Raw genomic sequence first — 22973 nt, 5'->3', positions numbered from 1 at the left:
TGCTTGCCTTCATATTTACTGCTGATCTGAGAATTGTATTTGTGCAAACTGGCATATGTACAGTTACCAGTTTGTAGTTCTTTGTAATGCTAGTCTCTACACTACGCTAGCCAGAGGTCTCTAATCTACAAATAAGAGCAAGGAGGAATAAATAAAGCCGTAGACTGAATCCATCCTCCATGTTCTGCCATTTCAAAGTTCTTTGGAGGCTGTGTTGCATTATACATCATGCTGGTGTTCTGTGTAGAGGTTTAAATTCTGGTTCTCTTCAATTCTAATGGTATGCTTTCCATCTTGTAGGACACAGTAAAGCTGTTAGGGATATATGCTTTAACAATGCTGGGAACCAATTCCTCAGTGCTGCCTATGACCGCTATCTCAAACTGTGGGACACTGAAACAGGTATTTGTATGCATGGAAAGATTGCTTATGTAATGTGCATTTTTCAAAGGAAAAACTTCAAGCAGGATACATCATTGCCCTCTTAAGGATGCAATGTACTTTTAGGATACATTAAAGGGTGGTTTCATAACATAAAAACATGTCAGTCATATATGCATGTGCTGAGATGGAAAAGGCAGACTTGCAGCTCAGTAAAAGAGCAGATACTCCATTTTCTGAGTTCCTTGTTTAGTATGTTCAAGAAAAGCTAGGAAAGATTGCTTCATAAACTCTGCAGAGTCCAATGCTAATTGTGGCAGGCTAGACTGACTAATGGTTTGTCTAAATATATAAGCTTGCTTCCTGTATATTCCTATTGACCCGTTTGCTTATTTTTGTCCTCTGCCTTAATTTTTTATTAACACGCATAAGCATGAGCACTGGTGATGTTATCTAGTGTGGGTAATGAAACATCTGCAAGAAAACAACCAGGTTCAGAAAGCACCAAGGACCCCTCATTTCAACCCTGAGTTTCAAATATTTGCCTTCATTAGTAATACATAAGCCATGGTTGAGCAGTGGTTATAGAATGCAGTACTGCAGGCTACTTCTGCTGACTGCCAACTGCCAGCAGTTTGGCAGTTTGATTCTCACTGGCTCAAGGTTGACTCGGCCTTCCATCCTTCCAAGGTCAGTAAAATGAGGACCCAGATTGTTGTTGGGAGCAATATGTTGACTCTGTAAATTGCTTAGAGAGGGCTGTAAAGTTCTGTGAAGTGGCATATAAGTCTTAAGTGCTATTTATTTATTTATTTATTTATTGGTTCAATTTATATGCCACCCTTCTCCGGAGACTCAGGGCAGCTTACAATGTGTTAAGCAATAGCCTTCATACTTTTTTATATACCTGCTTAGTAGGGCTTTCACACACACCCCACCCCAAAAGCGGTGTTCTATTTCATACAAAGTCAGCTTATTGCCCCCGCAATCCGGGTCCTCATTTTACCTACCTCAAAAGGATGGAAGGCTGAGTCAACCTTGAGCCTGGTGAGATTTGAACTTGCAGTAATTGCAGGCAGCTGGTGCTACTTAACAGCACTTTAGTCTGCTGCGCCACCAAGGCTATTGCTATTCAAGGCAAGAATATTTCTCTCTGAACCTCTGTTGGTTCTTAGGTTAGTCCAACATTGCCAAATGATTTATAAATTACTACTCTGTATACAGTTACAATGCCCGAAACCTTGCCTTCTTCTCTAAACACTGTAATTGTCCTCACAAATTGTCTCTTTTTACTTACCCCTTTCCATCTCCTGGTTTTCAGGAAATCTTTAGATCAGCAGGCCCCTCCAGTCAACTATCTTAAAACCAAACTTTAAAAGCTAAAATTGTGAACATCTTCCGTTCAACTGTTTTCACTCTAGGACAGTGTATTTCAAGATTCACCAACAGGAAAGTTCCTTACTGTGTCAAATTCAATCCTGATGAAGATAAGCAGAATCTTTTTGTAGCAGGAATGTCGGATAAGAAAATTGTACAGGTAACCCAAAAGCTTCATAATTTATTTAAAGCAATATAGTTTCAACTCAGCTTGCAAATTTTCATTTGAATGGCTTCCTTGCAATTGCAAATAGGCTATTTCCCTTTAAAGTTCTTTTTAAAGTTGAGTTAGATTTTATGACATATAGATATTTTAAAATATTTCCATAAAATTTTGCAAATGCTGTGTATCATTCCCTTCAAATTTTTGAAAAAAATAATTCATGCTTGTCTTCTCCTGCAGTGGGATAGTCGAACTGGAGAAATTGTTCAGGAATATGATAGACATTTGGGGGCTGTCAACACCATTGTTTTTGTGGATGAGAACCGAAGATTTGTGAGTACGTCGGATGACAAGAGTCTAAGAGTCTGGGAATGGTAAATTGAAGTTTGATTGCATTTGACAGTAACAGGACAAATCCAACAAATAATTGCAGCAGTGAAATGCATTGTTTTCTCTACGCGTTTCCATTAGTCTATTCACAATCCCAGATTATTATATTTACACTGCTGCTCAAAAGTTTGAGAACTGTTTCGAATTGTCAATATTTCTGCATAAATATTACACATCTGTTCTCCGTGTAAGTCTGAAAACTAGAGAAAGAGAACCCAAGTAAACAAATGAGTCAAAAGCATAATACTTGCTCATTCATTTCTTGAGAAAAATCATAGAATCGTAAGGCTGGAAGGGATCTTGTGTCAGACCTGGAACCATCTTTTACATTTGGGCCTTCAGGCCTGCCACATCTTCTGTGGGAAAATGGGAGAGGGTATTGCATAGAGCCATGATGGTGAACCTATGGCACGAATGCCACAGATGGCACGCGTAGCCATATCGGTGGGCACACGAGCTCAGCTCCATGATTTTCAGGCCTTCTGGGCCCACTGGCAGTAGGGAAACAGACTGTTTCCTGCCTCCGGAGGGCCGTGAGGAGTGGTGGGGAAGGCCCATTTTTCTCTCTTCCCAGGCTCTAGAGCCTTTCTAGAAACTTGGGGAGAGCGAAAACAGCCTTCCCCACACCCCACCCCCTGGAGGCTCTCCAGAGGCCGGAAATGGCCCATTTGCCAACTTCCAGTGGGACCAGAAGGCCAGTTTTTTGCTCTCCCCAGCCTCCAAAGCCTTTCTAGGAGCCTGGGGAGCGCAAAAACAGCCTTCCCCACCCCCACCTCCCCCAAGGGCCTCCGGAGGTCAGAAATGGCCCGTTTGCCAACTTCCAGTGGGACTGCAAAGAAGATATTTTCTAATGTAATATTAAATCTGAGATTTCAAAATGGTGGTTCAGTCAACAAAGAGTTCAAATGAAATTTCAAATGAAAAGAAGAATCATGTGAATCAAGGCAAATATTTGGTGACTGGATTTTCTTTGAGGGAGGGGCAGTTTTAGACCCATTGTAGAACAATAATTTATTTGGTCCTTAATTGGCTATTGACTTTAATGAAAGAGCACCACCTGCTGGTTTTTCAGTACCACTTAATGATACTCAGAGGGCCCCCCACCCCCACCCCAAGCCCTGTTAAGCTGTTTCAGTAATACACGAAATGTATAAAGAATGAATGTGTTGAGTTGCAGGTAAGTTTTTATTAGATAGTCACCACTTGAAGCTCCTGAATAACAGGCTAGATATAAATGAAAGAATAGCAAAATGCTTGGTGCTCAACTTGTCTAACCAAGTGCCTAGTGAATGCAGATTATCTGAGTTCAACTGATATGGATAGTAAAAGAAAATAATATCTGCATTTTCTAACATGGGTTGGATTCGTTTAAAGGTATGTGGTATATAACAGTTTCCACAATTCCTGGAGGAAACATCCTATCTGGATCCGTTCCAGTCAGGTTTCAGGTCTGGGCACAGCACGGAAACGGCATTGGTCGCGTTGGTCGATGATCTCTGGAGGGCTCGGGACAGGGGTTATTCCTCTGTTCTGGTCCTATTAGATCTCTCAGCGGCTTTTGATACCATCGACCATGGTATCATGCTGCACCGGCTGGAAGAGTTGGGGGTGGGAGGCACCGTGTTACGGTGGTTCTCCTCCTTTCTCTCCGACCGGTCGCAGTTTGTGTTGGCAGGGGGGCAGAGGTCGACCTCGAGGCCTCTCATTTGTGGAGTGCCGCAGGGATCGGTCCTCTCGCCCCTTCTGTTCAACATTTATGTGAAGCCACTGGGCGAGATCATCCGTGGCTTTGGGGTGAGATACCACCAGTACGCTGATGACACCCAGCTGTACATCTCCACCCCAGGCCACCCCAACGATGCCCTTGAAGTGATGTCCCAGTGCCTGGAGGCTGTGCGGATCTGGATGGGGAGGAACAGGCTCAGGCTCAACCCTTCCAAGACTGAGTGGCTGTGGCTCCCGGCATCCCGATATAGTCAGTTGACTCCATCACTGACTATTGGGGGCGAGTCTTTGGCCCCCACTGAAAGGGCTCGCAATCTGGGAGTCCTCCTGGATAGGCAGCTGTCTTTGGAGGAACATCTGACGGCTGTTACCAGGGGGACCTTTTATCAGGTTCGCCTGATTCGCCAGTTGCGGCCCTTTCTTGATCGGGATTCCCTGTGCACAGTCACTCACGCCCTCGTCACCTCTCGCCTTGACTACTGTAACGCTCTCTACATGGGGCTCCCCTTGAAGAGCACCCGGAGGCTCCAGCTGGTCCAGAATGCAGCAGCGCGGGTAGTGATGGGAGCAACATGGCGCTCCCATGTAACACCACTCCTGCGCGAGCTGCACTGGCTCCCGGTGGTCTTCCGGGTGCGCTTCAAGGTGTTGGTTATCACCTTTAAAGCGCTCCATGGCATAGGGCCTAGCTATCTCCGAGACCGCCTGCTGCTACCGATGACCTCCCATCGACCCGTGCGCTCCCACAGAGAGGGCCTCCTCAGGGTGCCATCAGCCAAACAATGTAGGCTGGTGGCCCCCAGGGGGAGGGCTTTCTCTGTGGGGGCTCCCACCCTCTGGAATCAGTTGCCCACGGAGATAAGAAGAATCCAGGACCTCAATGCCTTCCGTCGTTCCCTGAAAACCTATCTTTTTCAGCAAGCCGGGTTGGCTTAAGAAGAAATTTTTAAAATTTTTAAATCCTTTTAATTAGTCTGCGATTTTAATTTTTTGGGCCAAATTTTATATATATTTTTAAATGTTTTAATATTTGTATTCTATGTTTTTTTATCTTGGCTGTACACCGCCCTGAGTCCTCAGGGAGAAGGGCGGTATATAAATTCGAAATTAAATTAAATTAAATTAAATATAAAAGCCAGCAGTCAAATCAAACTTTTTTATTTTATTTTTTTTCCATAATAAACGATTTTCCTATTACATATCATCCTATTTGGCTTTTTTTTAAAGTGCAAGTGCTTTTCTGGTTGTACTGTAGGCCACAGCATTTGGTTTTGTTTTATTTTATATAGTTCTGTGACAAAATTACCATAATTAACCTTTCTGAGATCATGTACATGCCAAATAATTTGTCGTTAATGTGCTGCATTAAAATATTGTGAAGGTTAATATAGCTGTGTAATGAATATTTTCTGCATTTGCTAATCTTCATTGTGAGATCACTGTTGGCTATAGCAAATTCTCCAAAGAGCTTCCAGAGGACATTTGGTTAATGAAAATAAAACAACCTTAGATGCTATAAGAAGATTCACAAAATGAAATTTACTAAAGTCTAATACGAAATATCTTATTCCTTTAATATACACATTGAAGGCAGAAGTGTTGTAAACCCTCCTTTTAAGGAAGGTTAATCCACATTTAAGATTGTTAAGATAACCACAACATAATGTAGAACATAGATAGCTCAGACACATGTGTTTCAGGGTGTGTTTATGTGTGTGTGTAAACAGGTTTATAAGTGTGCATCTGTATATAATGTGCGTGTGATTTAATTGGTTAGAATTCGTTAAATGCTTTGAAGAGATGATCGTATCTCCATATGTAGAATGTAACATCTTAATAGCAATAGCACTTAAACTTATATATGGCACTCTCTAAGTGGTTTACAGAGTCAGCATATCAAGATGAGGGTGTAAACGAAATTTTTCCTTACTCTTGGTGTTTAACCTGTATCCAAAGTAACAAAGATCTAGATACTCTTAATTTTTGAAACTGCTACTGATTCAAACATTATCTTTACATTATCATGGTAAAAAAAAGAGTAGTAAGAATTCATGAGCTCCATATACCCAGTGCAGAAATACAGCTTTAGGGCTTAATGTCATCTTCCATGACTAATATCAGACCCACAGTTAAGGGGAACTATATTTTCTTCTCTCCAAATCATTCTGTGGAGCCGCGGTGGTGCAGTGGTTAGAGTGCAGTACTGCAGGCTACTTCTGCTGATCACCCGCTGCCAGCAGTTTGGCAGATCGAATCTCACCAGGCTCAAGGTTGACTCAGCCTTCCATTCTTCTGAGGTCAGTAAAATGAGAACCCAAATTGTTGGGGGCAATATGCTGACTTTGTAAACCACTTAGAGAGGGTTGTAAAGCACTATGAAGTGGTATATAAGTCTAAGTGCTGGTGCTTGCTAGTGCTAGTGTAACATGGCAGATTTTCCAGATTTGCCCTGGTAGGATATTATATATTTCTGAAGGTTTAAGGTAGCCAATTTGTGTTTTGTTTTTTTAACAGAAACCCTTTAGCCTTTTTTACATCCCATCAGTCCTGGAAAATCCTGAGTATCAAGGATTAAACATTCAATTATTTTAATTCATACAAGCCTTAACATTCATGGGAAATCATTCAGCTAGTTTTTAGATTTATTTTAAGATGATCCCTGTTTCGTTTTGTATCTGATAGGCACTAAATAATCCAACTGTGACATTAGACATAAAAATATTTGTAGATTGTAACTCAGGCATGGAAAGTAGTAATGCTAAGTGATGTCAGATGTAAGTAACCTACATCTCTCCTTTCATATAAGAACATTTTATTTGCAGGAGCCTTCATCCATATATTTTACTTTTGTAGGGACATTCCGGTAGATTTTAAGTACATAGCAGAGCCAAGTATGCACTCAATGCCAGCAGTGACTTTATCTCCAAATGGTAAGCTTATATTTCTATCTTATGTAGATTATTTTAATTTTAAAAGGTGTAATGATATTTAGCATTTTTCATTTAACATCCAAGATTTCAGAAATAGATTATCTGGGTTTTGGAGTGTATAAATGTTGCAGTTGATAATCACAGAAATAACAGAATAACAGAGTTGGAAGGGACCTTGTAGGTCATCTAGTGCAATCCCCTGCCCAAACAGGAGACCCTACACCATTTCTGACAGGTGGCAGTCCAATCTCGCCTTGAAAGCTTCCAGTGTTGAAGCTCCCACAGCGTCTGAAGGCAAGCTGTTCCATTAGTTGATTGTTCTCACTGTCAGAAAATTTCTTCTTATTTCTAGGTTGAATCTCTCCTTGACCAGTTTCCATCCATTATTCCTTGTCTGGCCTTCCGGTGCTTTGGAAAATAGGTTGACCCCTCCTCTCTGTGACAGCCCCTCAAGTATTTGAACACTTCTATAACATCTGACAAAATAAAAAAAAAAATTGAGGCAGAATAGAAGCTAGCTTTCTTGATTCTTTACTTTAAATGCTGGTAATCCTGCACTCATTATCAGACTTATTTCCATATTTCCCTTGTATGTTTTTTGCTCTGACAGCTATTTTTCTCGTCTCAGTGTTGACTTTTTCCTTGTATTTCAAGTTATTCACCTTTGCTATATATGGTGCATATCTTCTTTGGATGTCAATTTGCAAGTTGAATTTTTGACATGCTGTATGTTAGACTAGCAATGCCAGAAATCTTAGTAAATTTAATGTTGGGATCAAGCTGCTAAAATTGCCCTTGGCAAACAATTTCTTAGATATCTGTAGCTTACGTTCTTATATGTTATAAGAATATTTGATTCTTAAAATCCATGAGAGGTAGAAGATTCACGTGTGCATTAATATTTTACCTCAACAGGAAAATGGCTTGCCTGCCAATCAATGGACAATCAGATTTTGATTTTTGGAGCTCAAAACAGATTCAGGCTAAACAAAAAGAAAATCTTCAAAGGTCATATGGTGGCAGGTTACGCTTGCCAAGTAGATTTTTCACCTGATATGAGGTATGTATTCTACTGTTTCTATATACATGATACGAATTACATATCACTTTTGTTTTTATTTGCAAGTTTGGCTCCACAGGTAGAGAGAAATATTTATATAAACCTGCCATATAATTGTCAAATGTTTTCTGTATGTAGAAGTCCTTAAGGCAATTGTTGATCAGAATATAATACACATTATTGGGCTACTACATATATCCTCATTAGTGGATTTGAGATTTGGTCTTTGGGCTACAGCAGCTTATCAAATCCTATATCTTGCAGAATTTGGATAGCCTTTTTTGACCCATGGGCTAATTTCAGACATTCCTATCTTGGCCAAAGTATCCATCTGAATTTACTATAGAAATACAGGGAGAAAGAAGGAGGTATTTATTTATTAAATTTATACAGCCATCCATCTTAGCAAATAACTTTAGGCAGCTAGCAAAACGTCCTGGCCACAGCCGCTGAGGAAAAAGTCTAATGTTCGTAGTCCTCCAGAAAGCCAGCAAGGTTGGGGCATCCAGATCTTAGGATGGAGCTGTTCCGTAGAACAGAGAAGGTGTGACTCCTAGCCTGAACAAGATGGCACTGCCTGATAGACAGAATCTGGAGCATACTCAACCTGTCAGCATACTACAGTGTGTCCAACAGTGCATGCAGTGCAGCATTCAGAATTGTAGCTGTAGTTTCTAGATGTTTTTCAAGGACAGCCCCATATAGGCCTCATTGCAGTAATCCAAGCGGGAAGTAACCAAAGCATGAATAACTGAGGGGCAGAGACTCTGAGATTCGGGAATGGGCACAGTTGGCACAAGGATGGATTTGTATAGAAGCCTTCTGACCATGGCCTTGGTAGTACAGGGGTTTAAGGCACCCTGTTATTAAGCTGGTTATTAAGACCAGCTGCCTGCAATTACTGCAGGGTTCGAATCTCGCCAAGGCTCAAGATTGACTCAGCCTTCCATCCTTTCTAAGGTAGGTAAATTGAGGACCCAGTTGTGGGGGCAATAAGCTGACTTTGTATAAATATACAAAAAGGATGAAGGCTATTGCTGAGCACATTGTAAGCCGCCCTGAGTCTTCGGAGAAGGGCGGCATATAAATCAAATTAAAATCAAATTAAAAAAAAATTTAAAAAATGGCAGCTACCTGCTCCTTGAGTGTATCAATTCTGCCGGGGGGGGGGGGATAATACTATCCTATCCCATTAAAGATGGAACTTCAGAATAGTCTAAAATCACATCTACTCTGCCTTATTTGGGTTGAGTCGAAGCCTTATTTTTCCCCATACAATCCTTAGGAAAGACTTTAATGGTATCACTTGGAACAGTTGGGGACGGATGTGTATAATAGAGTATCATCAGCATATGATCTACACAGACGCATAATGACAAATGACCTCAGTCAGTGGCTTTATATTAAATAGGAGTCGGAAGAGAGTCGAGCCTTGAGGCACAGAGCTGTTGCGTTATTCCACTGCAAGAAGGCCTTTCAAGCAGTAATTGAAAATCCATATCAGACAAAATCCCACCAGTGTGCATTTACTCGGAGGTGGTATCAGAAACAGTTAAAAATACAAGCCAATTTTGCTTAGAAACAAAATTGAGCATCACAAAATCATTGTGTGTGATTTTGCATTCCACAATCATCATTACACCTGGTTTTCAGTATAAGTTTAAACCCTCCATATGGAGCTGAATAGACTGCTTTGTTGTGTAAATTTTTGCCAAAACAGATCATCTGACATTACGGATTAGGTGACTATCCTGCCTTTCTGCTCATTTGAGAAGACTTCTGATTAAGTGTCCTACATTTTTGAAGCAGCTGCATTGTCATGTTTCCCCATCTTAAGAAATGCATTGGGACATCAAAGCAGCTATGAGTAGTACAAAATCTACAGACTATAAAACTATAGGAAAGGTGTTCTTTAAAATGTATGCTAATGTTATGAGTTGATTGTGTTTAAAAATTAGTTTGTAAATGACCTATAATTTTAATTATAAAATTTTTTTATAATTTTTTCTCTTCTTTTTGAAACAGCTATGTGACCTCAGGTGATGCAGATGGAAAGTTAAATATCTGGGACTGGAAGACAACAAAACTCTACAGTAGATTAAAAGCCCATGACAAAGTCTGCATTGGGGCAGTGTGGCACCCACATGAAACATCCAAAGTGATCACTTGTGGATGGGATGGTCTCATTAAACTGTGGGACTGAAGGCTGAATGATAGACTTTTACCCTCTAATCAGACAATTAACATATGATACTTCAGGATCTGTATGCTACAACAAATAAGGTCTGAAATAAGGACATTAATATGGCTGATTCAAGTACTTCAGTATTAGAATGTGAACCCAGCATATTGGAAAATCAGACATTTGAAATGTTGCCATATTGCAAATCACTGCACAAATTGACTAAATATGCTAGTCCTTCCGGCTATTAAAAGAATTAAAATGGAGAGATGTTCCTACAACTTTTTTTTAATGAAACTGAAGCCAAAGCCTCACTAGCTTCACTCTGCTTTCCAAATGCACAATTTGGAAGAAAAATGTTTTCATGTTACCATAATATTAATGTATTAGGAAGGTTTTTCTTAACCTGTTGGGAATCTTAACACAGTTGCTAAATACAATAGGATATTGTTTCCATGTATATTTTATAGAAATTGCTACCCAGAAGTTATTGGCTCGGGGGGGGAGGGGATTTAATAAAAAGTGTTAGTCATATGGAAATATCTAAAGGTGTAAATAAATTGCAGTCCCAGTCTGCTTTCTCCAGTCTTTCAGCATAGATACAGAACCCACCCAGATGCAGAGCATCTGTCTGATTGTATCAGAGGAATCCCTTTTCATAATCCCATAAAAAAAAAACTGTTGTGTTTGCCGATGAATTAGTTTCAAATATATGCTCATTTTATCTATATTGATCATTACTGCTTTTTGTTTTGTTTTGTTTTGTTCTGTTCTGTTTTGTATCGTTTAATCCTGATAGCAAGTCAGACTATCATGCTTATTCAAGGTTTTAAATTTTATAATACAGAAATTCAAAGAACACAGTACAGGTATATAAAATGTTTAAGAAGTATTTTACCAAATGTTATTTTAGGCATTTTATCAGAAACCTAGTCAGCCAATGGAATTAGTACAATGGCAGCCATTAGTGACAGATTCATGATCGTATTCCAATTACAGTCTTGTAAATAGGCCTTTTAATATGTTTATTATTTTTGTTTGTTTATTTTACAAAACATGTTTCTTTTGTGCTCAACTACTGTACAGATATCTCAATTCTTATTTTTACAAACTTATTTTTAATAAATGCTTTATATAAAAATGCAGATTTTAACTTAGCACACCATCTGAAGCATTGTGCATTTTAAAATGTTTATTTGGTATAGATATAATTGAGGCATGAATCGGTTTTACCTGAACTTATGGTATTGGAAGCTTATGAAAGAACAACTTTTTGTAGTGCACATCTTTGGTGTCAAAAGTAGAGTGTATGGCAGGTATATTTGTTTCACATTAGACTTGCGTGCAGTACTGCCATTCAGTTGGCAGAATGCATCTATGTAAACAATGAACTCTTCACAACTTGTCTACGCATATTCTGTGTGTGTACTTTCCCAAATATCATATCTCCAAATTTGTTTTGGAGAGAAAGGATTCTTTCATTGCTTCATGTTGTGTATGCATAGAAAAAGAGCAAGGGGCATAAACTGGTGTGTATAAACTATGGAAGTATCCTGATCACCGCATGTGCATTTATCTGAAAGCCACTATGTACAAATTTCTCAAATAGCATCAGGGCTACTACAGAATGATGGGTGTGACAATGGAGTGGCTTGGGAAACAGTATTCACTTTCTCACGAATTTCACTTTGTATTCAAAAAACACTATGAACTCTCTTGTATTTTTACATATTTATAGAAATCAAGGAGTTAATGGATTGTATTTCTTGTATAATTGATGTATCATTATTCTTCTGTCCACAAGTCAAGTTTGTATGTAAGGGAAAATATATTTAATAGTGAAAAGGGCAGAAAATAGCGAAAATTAAACTTTTACTGCAATCTGGCTCACATATAAAAATTGTTCTTAACTTGTGTCTGCTTATGCTATAAGCTAGATAATTTACACCAGCTGGAAATGAAATTTATATAAGCATGCTGTTTCAAACTTATGGGCTTAGGTAGATGATTGGGTGCCGTCTTTAATAAAAGTTCAGTTAATTCCACCCTTCACTACAGTTGAATTAATTTCTCTTAATTGGGCTCTGAGTTTCATCCTTAAGTACATCTCCTCAATAAATTGGGTTGAGGTTTTTTGTTTTTTTTTGTTTTTTGTGGAAGCAAAATGTGACTGGGATTATCCCAGTCGAAGAGTAAGAGCATGGTAATAAATGTGGGTTGCAAGTGTATGTTGAGCGTTAAGTACCATGGGTCACTTTTTCAGAATTGCTTGACTAAGTTGTCATGGAACTTGCAGGCTAAAGATAGCTGGACAGGATCAAATGAGGCAAAGCTGTACCGGTAAGTAGGTTGGATTCCTCATCAGCTATATCAGCTATACAGGAGGGCAGGGAAGAGCTCTCAGTTGTAACTGTGTCACATTAGCATAAAGAGGATCTTTATGACACTTCTTGTACTACTGCTTGTTTTACTTATGTAGGGATATTTGAAAAATGCAGTACTTGTAACTTTTTTTTTCAACCAAAAGATTTATTACTCACATTTCATGCATCCATGCATATGTATCTAACTCAAAGTCTGTCGAGCCAAGTTAGAGTTCCAGAAGAACCTTGTTCTGTAGGAAACTCTAAAACAGTAGTATAGTTCCTGTCCATTTTTATTCATGGCTAGACTTGGCTAGTTACAGTTTGGTACCCCTCTCACACTTCCAGGTGTTTTTAAATTTGCATGCTATCTCAAACCAGATCATACAGGAATCAACTTATTCTGAGTATCGCTTTGTGTTTTGAGAGTCACTTCTTGTATCTTAGAAATTTTTATCCTGGTACTTTTCCACTTGCTCCGCAAGATGAAAATTTCCATAAGAAAATCATCTTGTTGGCCTGCTTTGAGAAAATCTCATTCACTCCTTCCTCATTTCTATCAATGCATGAGTGCACAGCACTAGATGTACATATGTGCATTTTTAATATAAGTACTAAACTACAAATCAAGATGCATAATTGATAAATGATGTTTTAAAAGTAGGGGATAAGAATATTTTTAAGGGAAGGATAGTGACTAACCTAAATGTTGCTAAATCATCATTTCAGCAGAGTTCACCACTGGCCATACCGACTGAAGCTGTTAGAAGCTCAAATTCACAACCTCTAGTATTTCACAAATTCCCAACAAGTAGATGATCACATCATTCTATTGAATGCAGCTAACACTTTATGTAAAAAAAAAATAAAAAAAAACAAGAAAAACGTGTCAGGATAAATAATTTATTAAGGTTTTTTCCTGCCCAAACCCAGCAACAAAATAAGACAATGACAGAATTGTGGTGCTGGTGTTAAGGTTCTTGGATGTTTTTTTTTATTAATGACAGTGAACACAGCTACAGGATCCGAAAAGTTTTGTATTATACTTGTTTATCCATGAAAATGGTTTCCCTACAATTCTGCCATTTAATATTTATTTCTTTGACTTGTATGGCTGCCCTTCTCAGCAAGTAACCATAGGTTGCAAATGATGTTTATGATCTTAAAAAGCAAACGCCTTTTGGAGATATAAAAATTTAAATACAAAAAAATACCAGAATTAATGGTTGTTAGCAATTATCAGGAGACAAGGCCCTTAACACCTTCAGGGCCCCAGTCCTTCAGTGCCTTGTGAAAGTCTAACAGGGTATTTGGTATTCTATGGAGGGAGAATGTTTTATAGAGTGAGTGCTATTACAGAAAAACCATGTCTCTCTAGGCTCCATAGCTGGCATTCCCTGATCAACAGGACCTGGAACATGCCCAGCCTGCCAGGAGAAACAATCCTTCAGATAATCAGGCTCCAAGCAATGAAGGGCTTTAAAGGTGACAACCGGCACCCTTGGAAGCACACTGGTGACCAGTGCAGCTCATGTAGTGGCATTAATAAGCGACATTATTTCCTACCTATGCTGCTGCATTTTGCTTCCAAATTCTCTTCAAGTGAAGCCCATGTAGAGCAACTGCAGTAGTTCAGATGGGGGGTCATGAATGATGGTGAGCAGGGACCAGTGGTGGGTTTCAAATTTTTTACTACTGGTTCTGTGGGTGTGGCTTGGCAGGCGTGGCTTGGTGGGCATGGCAGGGGAAGGATACTGTAAAATGTGAGCCTGGATAGCTCAGCAAACTAATGCATTGTAATTTAACTCCAGCTGTCTGCAATTAGTAAGTTCGAATCTCGCCAGGCTCAAGGTTGACTCAGCCTTCCATCCTTTCTAAGGTAGGTAAATTGAGGACCCAGTTTGTGGGGGCAATAAGCTGACTTTGTATAAATATACAAAAGTATGAAGGCTATTGCTTAACGCACTGTAAGCCGCCCTGAGTCTCCGGAGAAGGGCGGCATATAAATCAATTTAAAAAAAAAATCTCCATTCCCACCCCACTCTGGGGGAAGGATACTGTAAAATCTCCACTCCCTACCCACTCCAGGGGAAGGTTAGTGCAAAATCCCTATTTCCTTCTGATCAGCTGGGACTCGGGAGGCAGAGAATAGATGGGGGCGGGGCCAGTCAGAGGTGGTATTTACCGGTTCTCTGAACTACTCAAAATTTCCGCTACCAGTTCTCCAGAACTGGTCAGAACCTCCTGAAACCCACCTCTGGCAGGGACCATATGATGACGTAAATTGATCAGGTGTAGACAGCCTGTAATAGAATGTGAGAATGATCTGGGGGTGGGAGAAGAGAAACTGCCTAGGGAAGAATCAGATAAAGGGGAAGAAGCCTACAACTGAGTAATGAGCAGAGAGAAAAACCTTTAGAAAGGAGCTGCCATAACTTATCAGGCAGTAAAAAGAGATAGCATGTATTTTCAGACATGGAAGATTCTGTGAATGTACTCAAAGTACCCATAGTTCATCTTGTGTTTTCTATTTGAGAGGCTGACAGAACCAGAATAACATTCATAGGTAAAGAAAATATACGGGTTTTTTTTAAGGGGCAGACAATGCTGAATGATTTTTTTTTCTGTTCAGTACGATTTCCATTAATATTTTCTATCAGTGTGTCTCTCAAATTATCAAACAGAACATAAAAGGACATGTTTCACACTTCCATTTTGTGTCTCATGCTTTGTATTTGCCAGTGCAGAATGAACTAATTTCCAACAGAAGATTTTCCTTTTCAAACACATCTGTGGGGTTGTTGATATTTTCTTAAAGTGTGAAAAGCCTGAAGTCCTTCTGTTTGTTCTTTGAGGAGACTATTACCACCAGAATCAGATTTCCAAAATTCTTCATTGTACAGTTTCCTAATCTGCTTTGAGACTACCAAGCCAAAATATTAAAAAAAGAAATTAAATTTGAGACAATGGGTTCCAAAAAGATTTCTTTAAACTGTTGAGCAAATGTAGTTGTACACACCAGAAGTCATGGTTGACTAAATGGACCATAAGAACAACAACTCAACGGGAGAATTAGCCATGCATTTTAAGAATTTCCACATCAGTATATTCAGTTTGAACAAAGTCCTTGATGGTAGAAAGTCAGAATTCTCAGTAAAAGCCACAAGGGAGTAACAATGAAATGGTGCTTTAGGATAGTGACTTTGATAATTCAGTGGCTGAATCAGCTATGTTAAATAATTTTGCTATATTTTCATACTGAAACCATGCAAGGTTTTTTTAAAAAAAGACTAATATGATTTTAGAGGGCTTTGACAAGTAATACCATACTAGAACAGTACTGTCAAGCAGCTGCAAGGCATTCATCTGTTCTAAGAAAGAAATATAAGCCAGGCTTGCAAAGGAGTCAAGAAATGTGATGTCTGCTGAAATGAATTATTGTGCGATAATTGTTGCTGATACCAGCATTGGACAAACATCCATCAGAAATTTTCTGGCTACATTTTGCTAGGGGAGGTTTTATAGCCATTTTCTTGCAAGAGCGCAAAGCAGCATTTAGAGATCTCATTTGCATTCATGCTGGACATTACAGTCTTCACACATTTCCACAGCTGTCAGTTTATCCCTGCCAAAGGGGAAGTAAAGAGCTCATCTTGGATGTTAAAGAAAGCATGTGTGATGTGGATGGCATGGCTCTGTATATGCCATCACAATTCTGTTCTATATGGGTAAGGTTGTCTGTCTAAAAGAGGGAATGCGTATTGATTAGTGCATTTCTGTGAGCTTGAACAGGTACTTAATGTTCACCCCTTCCTTCAGTTTGAAGTGACAAGGGCGCTGAACAAGGAGGGCATATGATGGGTCCTCATAACACCTCATCACGGTGTTCCTGAGCTCACATGATTGCAGTTCAGGTATTGGGCAATTACCTCACCTTTATGATGTTTCAGCATCCTGTAGTCATGTGATCGCCGTTTGTGACCTTCACTGCCGCTTCTGACAAGCAAAGTCAATGGGAAAGCTGACAGGAGGTCGCAAATAGCAATCATATGACTGTGGGACTCTATGACAGTGCAGGATTCACTTAGGACAGCAGCTGGGACTGCTGCAATTGCTGTTGGTGTTATCACCTGACATTGCTTAGCGATGGAGTTTCTGATCCAAATGATGTTGGTAAGCCAGTATCAGTTCCTGCTACACCAGAGGTGTCAAACTGGCAGCCCGTGCACAGGCCACACCCACCCAGCTCCGCGAAGGGGGAAAACATTGTGATACGTCACGTGATGGCAACGTGACACCTCGAGTTTGACACCCGAGTGCTACACTTTAACAAAAATTCTGGTGCACAAAAAAAAAATTGATAAACCTTTCTGGATAATAAACTACTGTAGTTCTGTGCAGAGACTTATATTATTACTTATTGTTGTTGTTAGTTGCACAGTCCAGTTAGATATTTAGGTTGGATTTGGCATTTAGGGGGCTTGAGATAGGCAGACATTGTTTGATAGTGTTAAAGATATCATCACAGGATGTACGCTGGTCCAAGGTAAGCTGACTTTGGCAGTTGAGTGATGGTGATTTTGTCAACGTGGCGTGTTCAAATGGTGCTAATTTTGCTTGCTTTCTTCTTTCTTTTTTCTTTCTTTCTTTTTCTCTTTCTTTTCTTTCTTTCTTTTTCCTCTTTCTTTCTTGTCTAGAAGATGTCACAAGTCCCTAGTTAACTGGTTGCTAAAAAAGCATTCCAAGACATGCTGCCTCTAGTACAGTGGTTCTCAACCTCCCTAATGCCGCGACCCTTTAATACAGTTCCTCATGTTGTGGTGACCCCCAACCATAAAATTATTCCTAAAACCATTGAAAATATGTTTTCTGATGGTCTTAGGCGACCCCTGTGAAAGGATCGTTCGATCCCCAAAGGGGTCGCGACCCACAGGTTGAGAATCACTGCTCTAGTAGAAGCTCAGAGACTGTTGTGAAAAGAATTAAGCCTTTCTCAGTCCAGATTGGGTTGCCTTGTACAGTAAACAGAAATAAAGCAGAAAATAGAAAAAGATAAATAGAAAAAAACTATCGAGAAAAAAAACAATCAAACTCAACAGTAAAACTACCATGACATTGATTTAGATTACTTTAGATAAAAAAATTACTTGTTTTAAGCAGTGAATTAATCTCCAACCCTATGGAATCATTGTCCTATCTTTCCTTTGCATCGATCAATACCCACTTCAAAGGCTCAGCTATCTGGGACACAGGTGTCTCACTGGGAACACATAATAATCTTGGTAATTGTCCAACCAACATAGTAAGTTCAAGTTTCTTCATAGAGAAAATCCACATTTTTGGAATATAATTTAGCAACATATCAACATATTTCACATAATCCTTTATTTTTATTTTTTTAAAAAGATTGGAATGGAGCAAACATGAACTGTTTGCCCACAGGCCTCAGTTCACCCAAGCCAGTGGCTTGGAGAGCAGTAGGAGGATGAGTACAGAAGACATGGGCTTCTATCATCAGGATGCAGATTTGTAGTTTGCGTAAAAACCTAAAATTACGAGTAGAATTCGAAGAGAAATGTTACAGATTTAGCTCATTGGAACTAAACATCTGCATTTGATGCCAACAGCTGCTAGTTGGTATGGCAGATTCAAAAGAAACAGGATTATCAGAACTTTTGCAAAGTGCTTACAATGAATGTGTAATGCATGTGGATGAAGAAGATGCCCTTGAATCATTTTTGCAGCTGCTGTGTTTGTGCACCAACACTACCCAGCAGGTTGAACTGTTTCCATGACAAGCAAAAGGGAAGAATAAATAATGCAAAACAATCACAGTGGAGTCCTGTGACATTTATTCATTTTGCACAAAGCGTCGGCATCCTTGGCATTTGTCACATTCATAAAGTTAAACAAAGGGGAGGTTTTTCCTGCATCCCGGTGTTCGTTCCATCTCTTGTGGGAGAACAGCCTCCTCCTATCTCTCAGGAGCCACCTGGGATGTCCCTCAACATAACAGTGAGGCCACCTGCAAACAGGCAATGCCTTTTCTAGAGGTGAGAGGTAGAGCTAAGAAACTTTCAAAATGGACACGGGCAGATGAGAGGGCAGAATGTTATTTCAAGAAAGCTTTTGAGGGCCATGCATTTATCTTTTAAAATTAACAAGATAGAGCAAGCTTGTAGAAATATCGTTCATGCTATACAAACCAGCAAGTCTCAATTCCCTTCCATTAAAGGTGGGTGGGAGCAAAATTCTTCAAGGAAATGATTCCATAATATGAGCTGGTGAACTAAAGGCTTAAAGATGAAAAAGTCACAATATCCATTAATAAGAGTGTGAAGACTGTAGCCTGGAGGCCACACACAACTAACCAGCAGCTCTTTGTGGTCTCAAGCCCAAACAAGGCAAGTCCAAAACGGTGGAATTGGATGTTTTCTTTAATTCTGCATTTTCATTGGAATGTGCGGGAGTTGTCAGGATTTAGGGCATTTATTCCACCCCTTAAAATGCACACATTCCCTTTTTTAAGATCAGGTACGGTTAAATGTGTGTTCCTACTGCTGCCAAAAGAATTTAGAAAATGTTGTGAGAAGAGGGGGAGGGATAGAACTGTCTCCCAACTGTTTCCAAATGAAACAGATTGCTCTAGCTCAGTATTTCTCAAACTTGGCAACTTTAACAAGTGTGGACTTCAACTCCCACAATTGCCCAGCCAGCCACATTAAAGTCGCCAAGTTTAAGAAACACTGCTCTAGCTGAACTGATTGGGAAACTAGCCTCAGAAAACTGCTAAACCAACCTGAAGCCAAACATCAGTTTTTGAACTATAGGCGTGAGATGAGCCTTGATCTTGATTCCCAGCAATTTGCTAACTATCCTTGTAAATAATTGGAAGGAAATAAATTCTACAGATTTGAAGATTAATTCTCCACTGTAAAAAACACAAGTAAAAGTGCAACATTCCATAAAACAACATCTCCAAATTTGTGAGGTTTGTCTGTGGGAACATTCTTGTGATACAGGAGGAAGGAGAACCAGATTGCAACAGTTAAATGAGAGACATCTCAGGCCACGGAAGGAATTGGATCGTGGAGAGCAACTCAGAAGGGACTCTCTTTAGTTCCTTGGAAAGTTAAGGCAGGAGGTTGGGGTGGGGATAAAGAGAGATGCTTTCAGACTTGCAAGATTCTGTTACTTAACCTTACAATAAAGGTAGTATTTGCGGTTTGGGTTTCTTGTTTGCACTACCTCAAAGGGTTGACAGTTTGGGATGGGCTGTAGAAACTAACAGACAAGGTCTCTGTCCTGCAGATAATCAGGCTACTGTATATGCACATCTGCAATCCTGGCTCACTGCCCTCGAATGTTTAGGAAAAAGAGAAGGCTGCTTTCAAAATGCCATCCGTACAACAAACTTCATGGAGGTCATTTTGATTTATGCTGAGACAAACCTGCCTGGAAAACTATAATAATGACTCCAAACTTCACCTGCAAACCATGTGCTACAAATAAGCTTCTTGGAAGGAAAAAAAAACCCTTCAGACCAATGGAAGATTTCAAAAGCCTATCTGCAAAATGGGGATGTTGTGGGTAGACATAGCAGATACATGGACTGCACAGTCTCCAAGCTAATACTTTCCCATCTATGTGTTAGGAAAGTCAAAACGTTGCACAACCTCTCTCTTGTTTCTTTTCTTCCACCACACAAATCTCTTACTGCACAGCTGCCCATAAAAATGTAGAAGTGATCCAAAAACCATCACCATCTATTTAATATCCTCCAGGTCTTTTCTATAATTTCTTTTTTTAATGGGTTTGTTTCCAGGGTCAGTAGAAGAGGGAGCAGCTGGTTCACTGTTGGAGCACCAAAATGGGTAACCTACCCTAGTCAGCTAAATCCCAGGCCATTAAATTAAATTTAAAACAGAATCTGTCCCACAGAGTTAAATTAATTCAACTCATGAATTGGAACACCTAACCCCATAAGCCAGGTTTCAGATTTCAGCTTCCAAAATTCTCTGGAATTTTCCGGAATTCCAAGAGTTGAAGACTGCATCTCTGAAACAATCCTATATCAGGGAATGTGAATTTAATAAATTTAGTTTTCAAACCGCAAGCATTTGCTGGGTTATAAACATTTCTGTTTCCCCTTTTGATTTAAGGCTGTGGCATCATGGCTTCAATACCTTTCCAGGTCTTCCTAAGCGAATGCAACAATCAAGTCAACATCTGGAGTCATGTAGATATGCTCAGCAGGCATTAAGTGAATGATGTACAACATCTGCAGAATTGATCATGAGAGTGGCTCACCTATTATGACTAATCTCTTCAAGATAGATGGAGCTGCCAAAAAGGAGAAAGAGAGTCTGCTTCCTCTCCAGCATGATGAGGCAACTCACTATTATAGACCTCAGTTAGCAGAAGTACAGGAATCTTCAACTATGCCCTACACCAATGGTGGTCCTGATAGTTAGGCTAATTTTAAAAAAAAAAAGTTTGCAGAAATGCAAACCTGATAAATTAAAAACCTGAGTTACCATCCATCTCTTAACATAAGCTTACTTTCCAGATATAAACATTTGGTGCCAGTGAATCTCATCTGTCGTAGACAGAAAGCAAAATAGACTAGAAATCGACAGAATAGAAAGAAAACTTCAGCCCACCTCCAGTCCCCAACATACTTTGTCTATTAAGAGTCCTCCATGAACTAAAGATACCCCATTTACACCCAAAGCAGAGAGAATACTAAGCTTATGAGCAGGGCACTCAATCTTCAGTATCTGAAATACATTGTAGATATTATTGCTGCAATTGATCCAGGAGAGAAAGGGGGAAAAATGCCACATTCTGCTTCCTACATAATCAATTTTTCCTAGTGCTGTATGTCAGCTTTTCACTCAGTGGTGTCAAGAACGGGAGATTAGCACAAAATCAACATAAAATTATGTTTCCCTGCAGCCAGATAATTGGCAGGATCTGCCCTTTGCCTCACCCTGTGCTTACTTGCTAACTCACATCAGAGTCTTGAATTGGTAGCAATCACCCAGATCCAATTTCCTTCATGTAAAAAAAGTTGTATTCCCTGAGTTCATTCACAGATGGGAAGACAGAAGCGCAGCCTGCCAACTGGGCTTATAGGTAGACAAATATGCATTTAATATCAGCTGCGGTAAGGTTAATGAGATTTCTTGGATCTGTCTGATGGTGGCCTGTGAGTCATTTAAAGCTCCCCACAGAGACCAATCTGTTGTGAGAAAGTACCTGAAAGAAGCCATTTGTCACTGTTATTCCAGTACTTATGCAACAGTGTGTGATAAGACTACCACGGAAGGGGGGAAAAAACCAAAACAAATTGCAACTCATCACACTCCATTCTGTTTCCTTGTATCTCTGCATGTAGAAAAGGTGATATCTCCAGCCCTGCAGGTTAAAGAAATTTGGATGTCTAAGTTAGGATTTCAAAATTCTTTTTTCTTTTATCTTTCCTGGGGTAGAGAGAGGAGAAGAAAAGGAGGTAAACATGTTTTGGGAAAGTGACAAACTTTTACTTTTAATTAGGTGAAAACCGCGGGAATGTTCAGAGTCTGTTTTCACCAGCCTGTGTCAATATAACATGTCTAATAAACTTATTCTTTAAGGAATCTACCTGCCTCAGAGTTTTGTTTGCAATGGGTATGTTACTTGGAACCCTGATGCCGACATTAGGAAGCCAGTGCAGGACCCAGAGCATCAGCATCATGGGCTCATGTTGTCCTATCCTGAGCCCCTGCATTTTAACTAACTAAATCTTCCTGTCTCCGCCCCATGTAGAGTGGTCGAAATGGGTGGTGATGAGGCTGTGTGTTATCATTGTGAGATCCTCATGTTGCATATAGGAATCTCTTTGCCTAGACTCACTCTGTGATTGAGATGGCATACAGGTTGATTAACATATGAAGCATATGAAACATATGAAGAACGGTTGCAGGAACTGGGTATGTCTAGTTTAATGAAGAGAAGGACTAGGGGAGACATGACAGCAATGTTCCAATATCTCAGAGGTTGCCACAAAGAAGTGGGAGTCAAACTATTCTTCAAAGCACCTGAGGGTAGGACAAGAAGCAATGGGTGGAAACTAATCAAGGAGAGAAGCAATTTAGAACTAAGGAAAAATTTCCTGACAGTTAGAACAATTAATAAGTGAAACAACTTGCCTGCAGAAGTTGTGAATGCCCCAACACTGGAATTTTTTAAGAAGATGTTGGCTAACCATTTGTCTGAAGTGGTGTAGGGTTTCCTGCCTGGGCAGGGGGTTGGACTAGAAGACCTCCAAGGTCCCTTCCAACTCTGTTATTCTATTCTAACAAACACATCTGATGCACACGCGTAAGCTTGGTAAAGGCCCTCTAGCCATGGCCTTCAA

The 22973-nt window shown here is 39.7% G+C and overlaps 1 protein-coding gene across 1 annotated transcript in view; it reads left to right on the top strand.

Annotated features, from left to right (window-relative positions):
• Nucleotides 1-12260, top strand: part of CDC40 (cell division cycle 40) — a 43754-nt gene extending 31494 nt beyond the window's left edge. The window contains exons 10-15 of the mRNA XM_070932814.1: nucleotides 301-402; nucleotides 1803-1918; nucleotides 2162-2295; nucleotides 6890-6966; nucleotides 7882-8026; nucleotides 10052-12260. Coding sequence (XP_070788915.1) covers nucleotides 301-402; nucleotides 1803-1918; nucleotides 2162-2295; nucleotides 6890-6966; nucleotides 7882-8026; nucleotides 10052-10229 — 752 coding nt within the window. The 3' untranslated portion in view covers nucleotides 10230-12260. The remainder of the gene's footprint in view (nucleotides 1-300; nucleotides 403-1802; nucleotides 1919-2161; nucleotides 2296-6889; nucleotides 6967-7881; nucleotides 8027-10051) is intronic.
• Nucleotides 12261-22973: the final 10713 nt, after the last annotated feature.

Source organism: Pituophis catenifer, unplaced genomic scaffold (genome assembly GCF_029215685.1).
Source record: "Pituophis catenifer annectens isolate HBS135680 unplaced genomic scaffold, rPitCat1.0.hap2 SCAF_1, whole genome shotgun sequence".
NCBI lineage: Eukaryota > Metazoa > Chordata > Lepidosauria > Squamata > Colubridae > Pituophis > Pituophis catenifer.
Note: the sequence above shows the minus strand (reverse complement) of the source record. Positions and strands in the feature narration are given on the sequence as shown.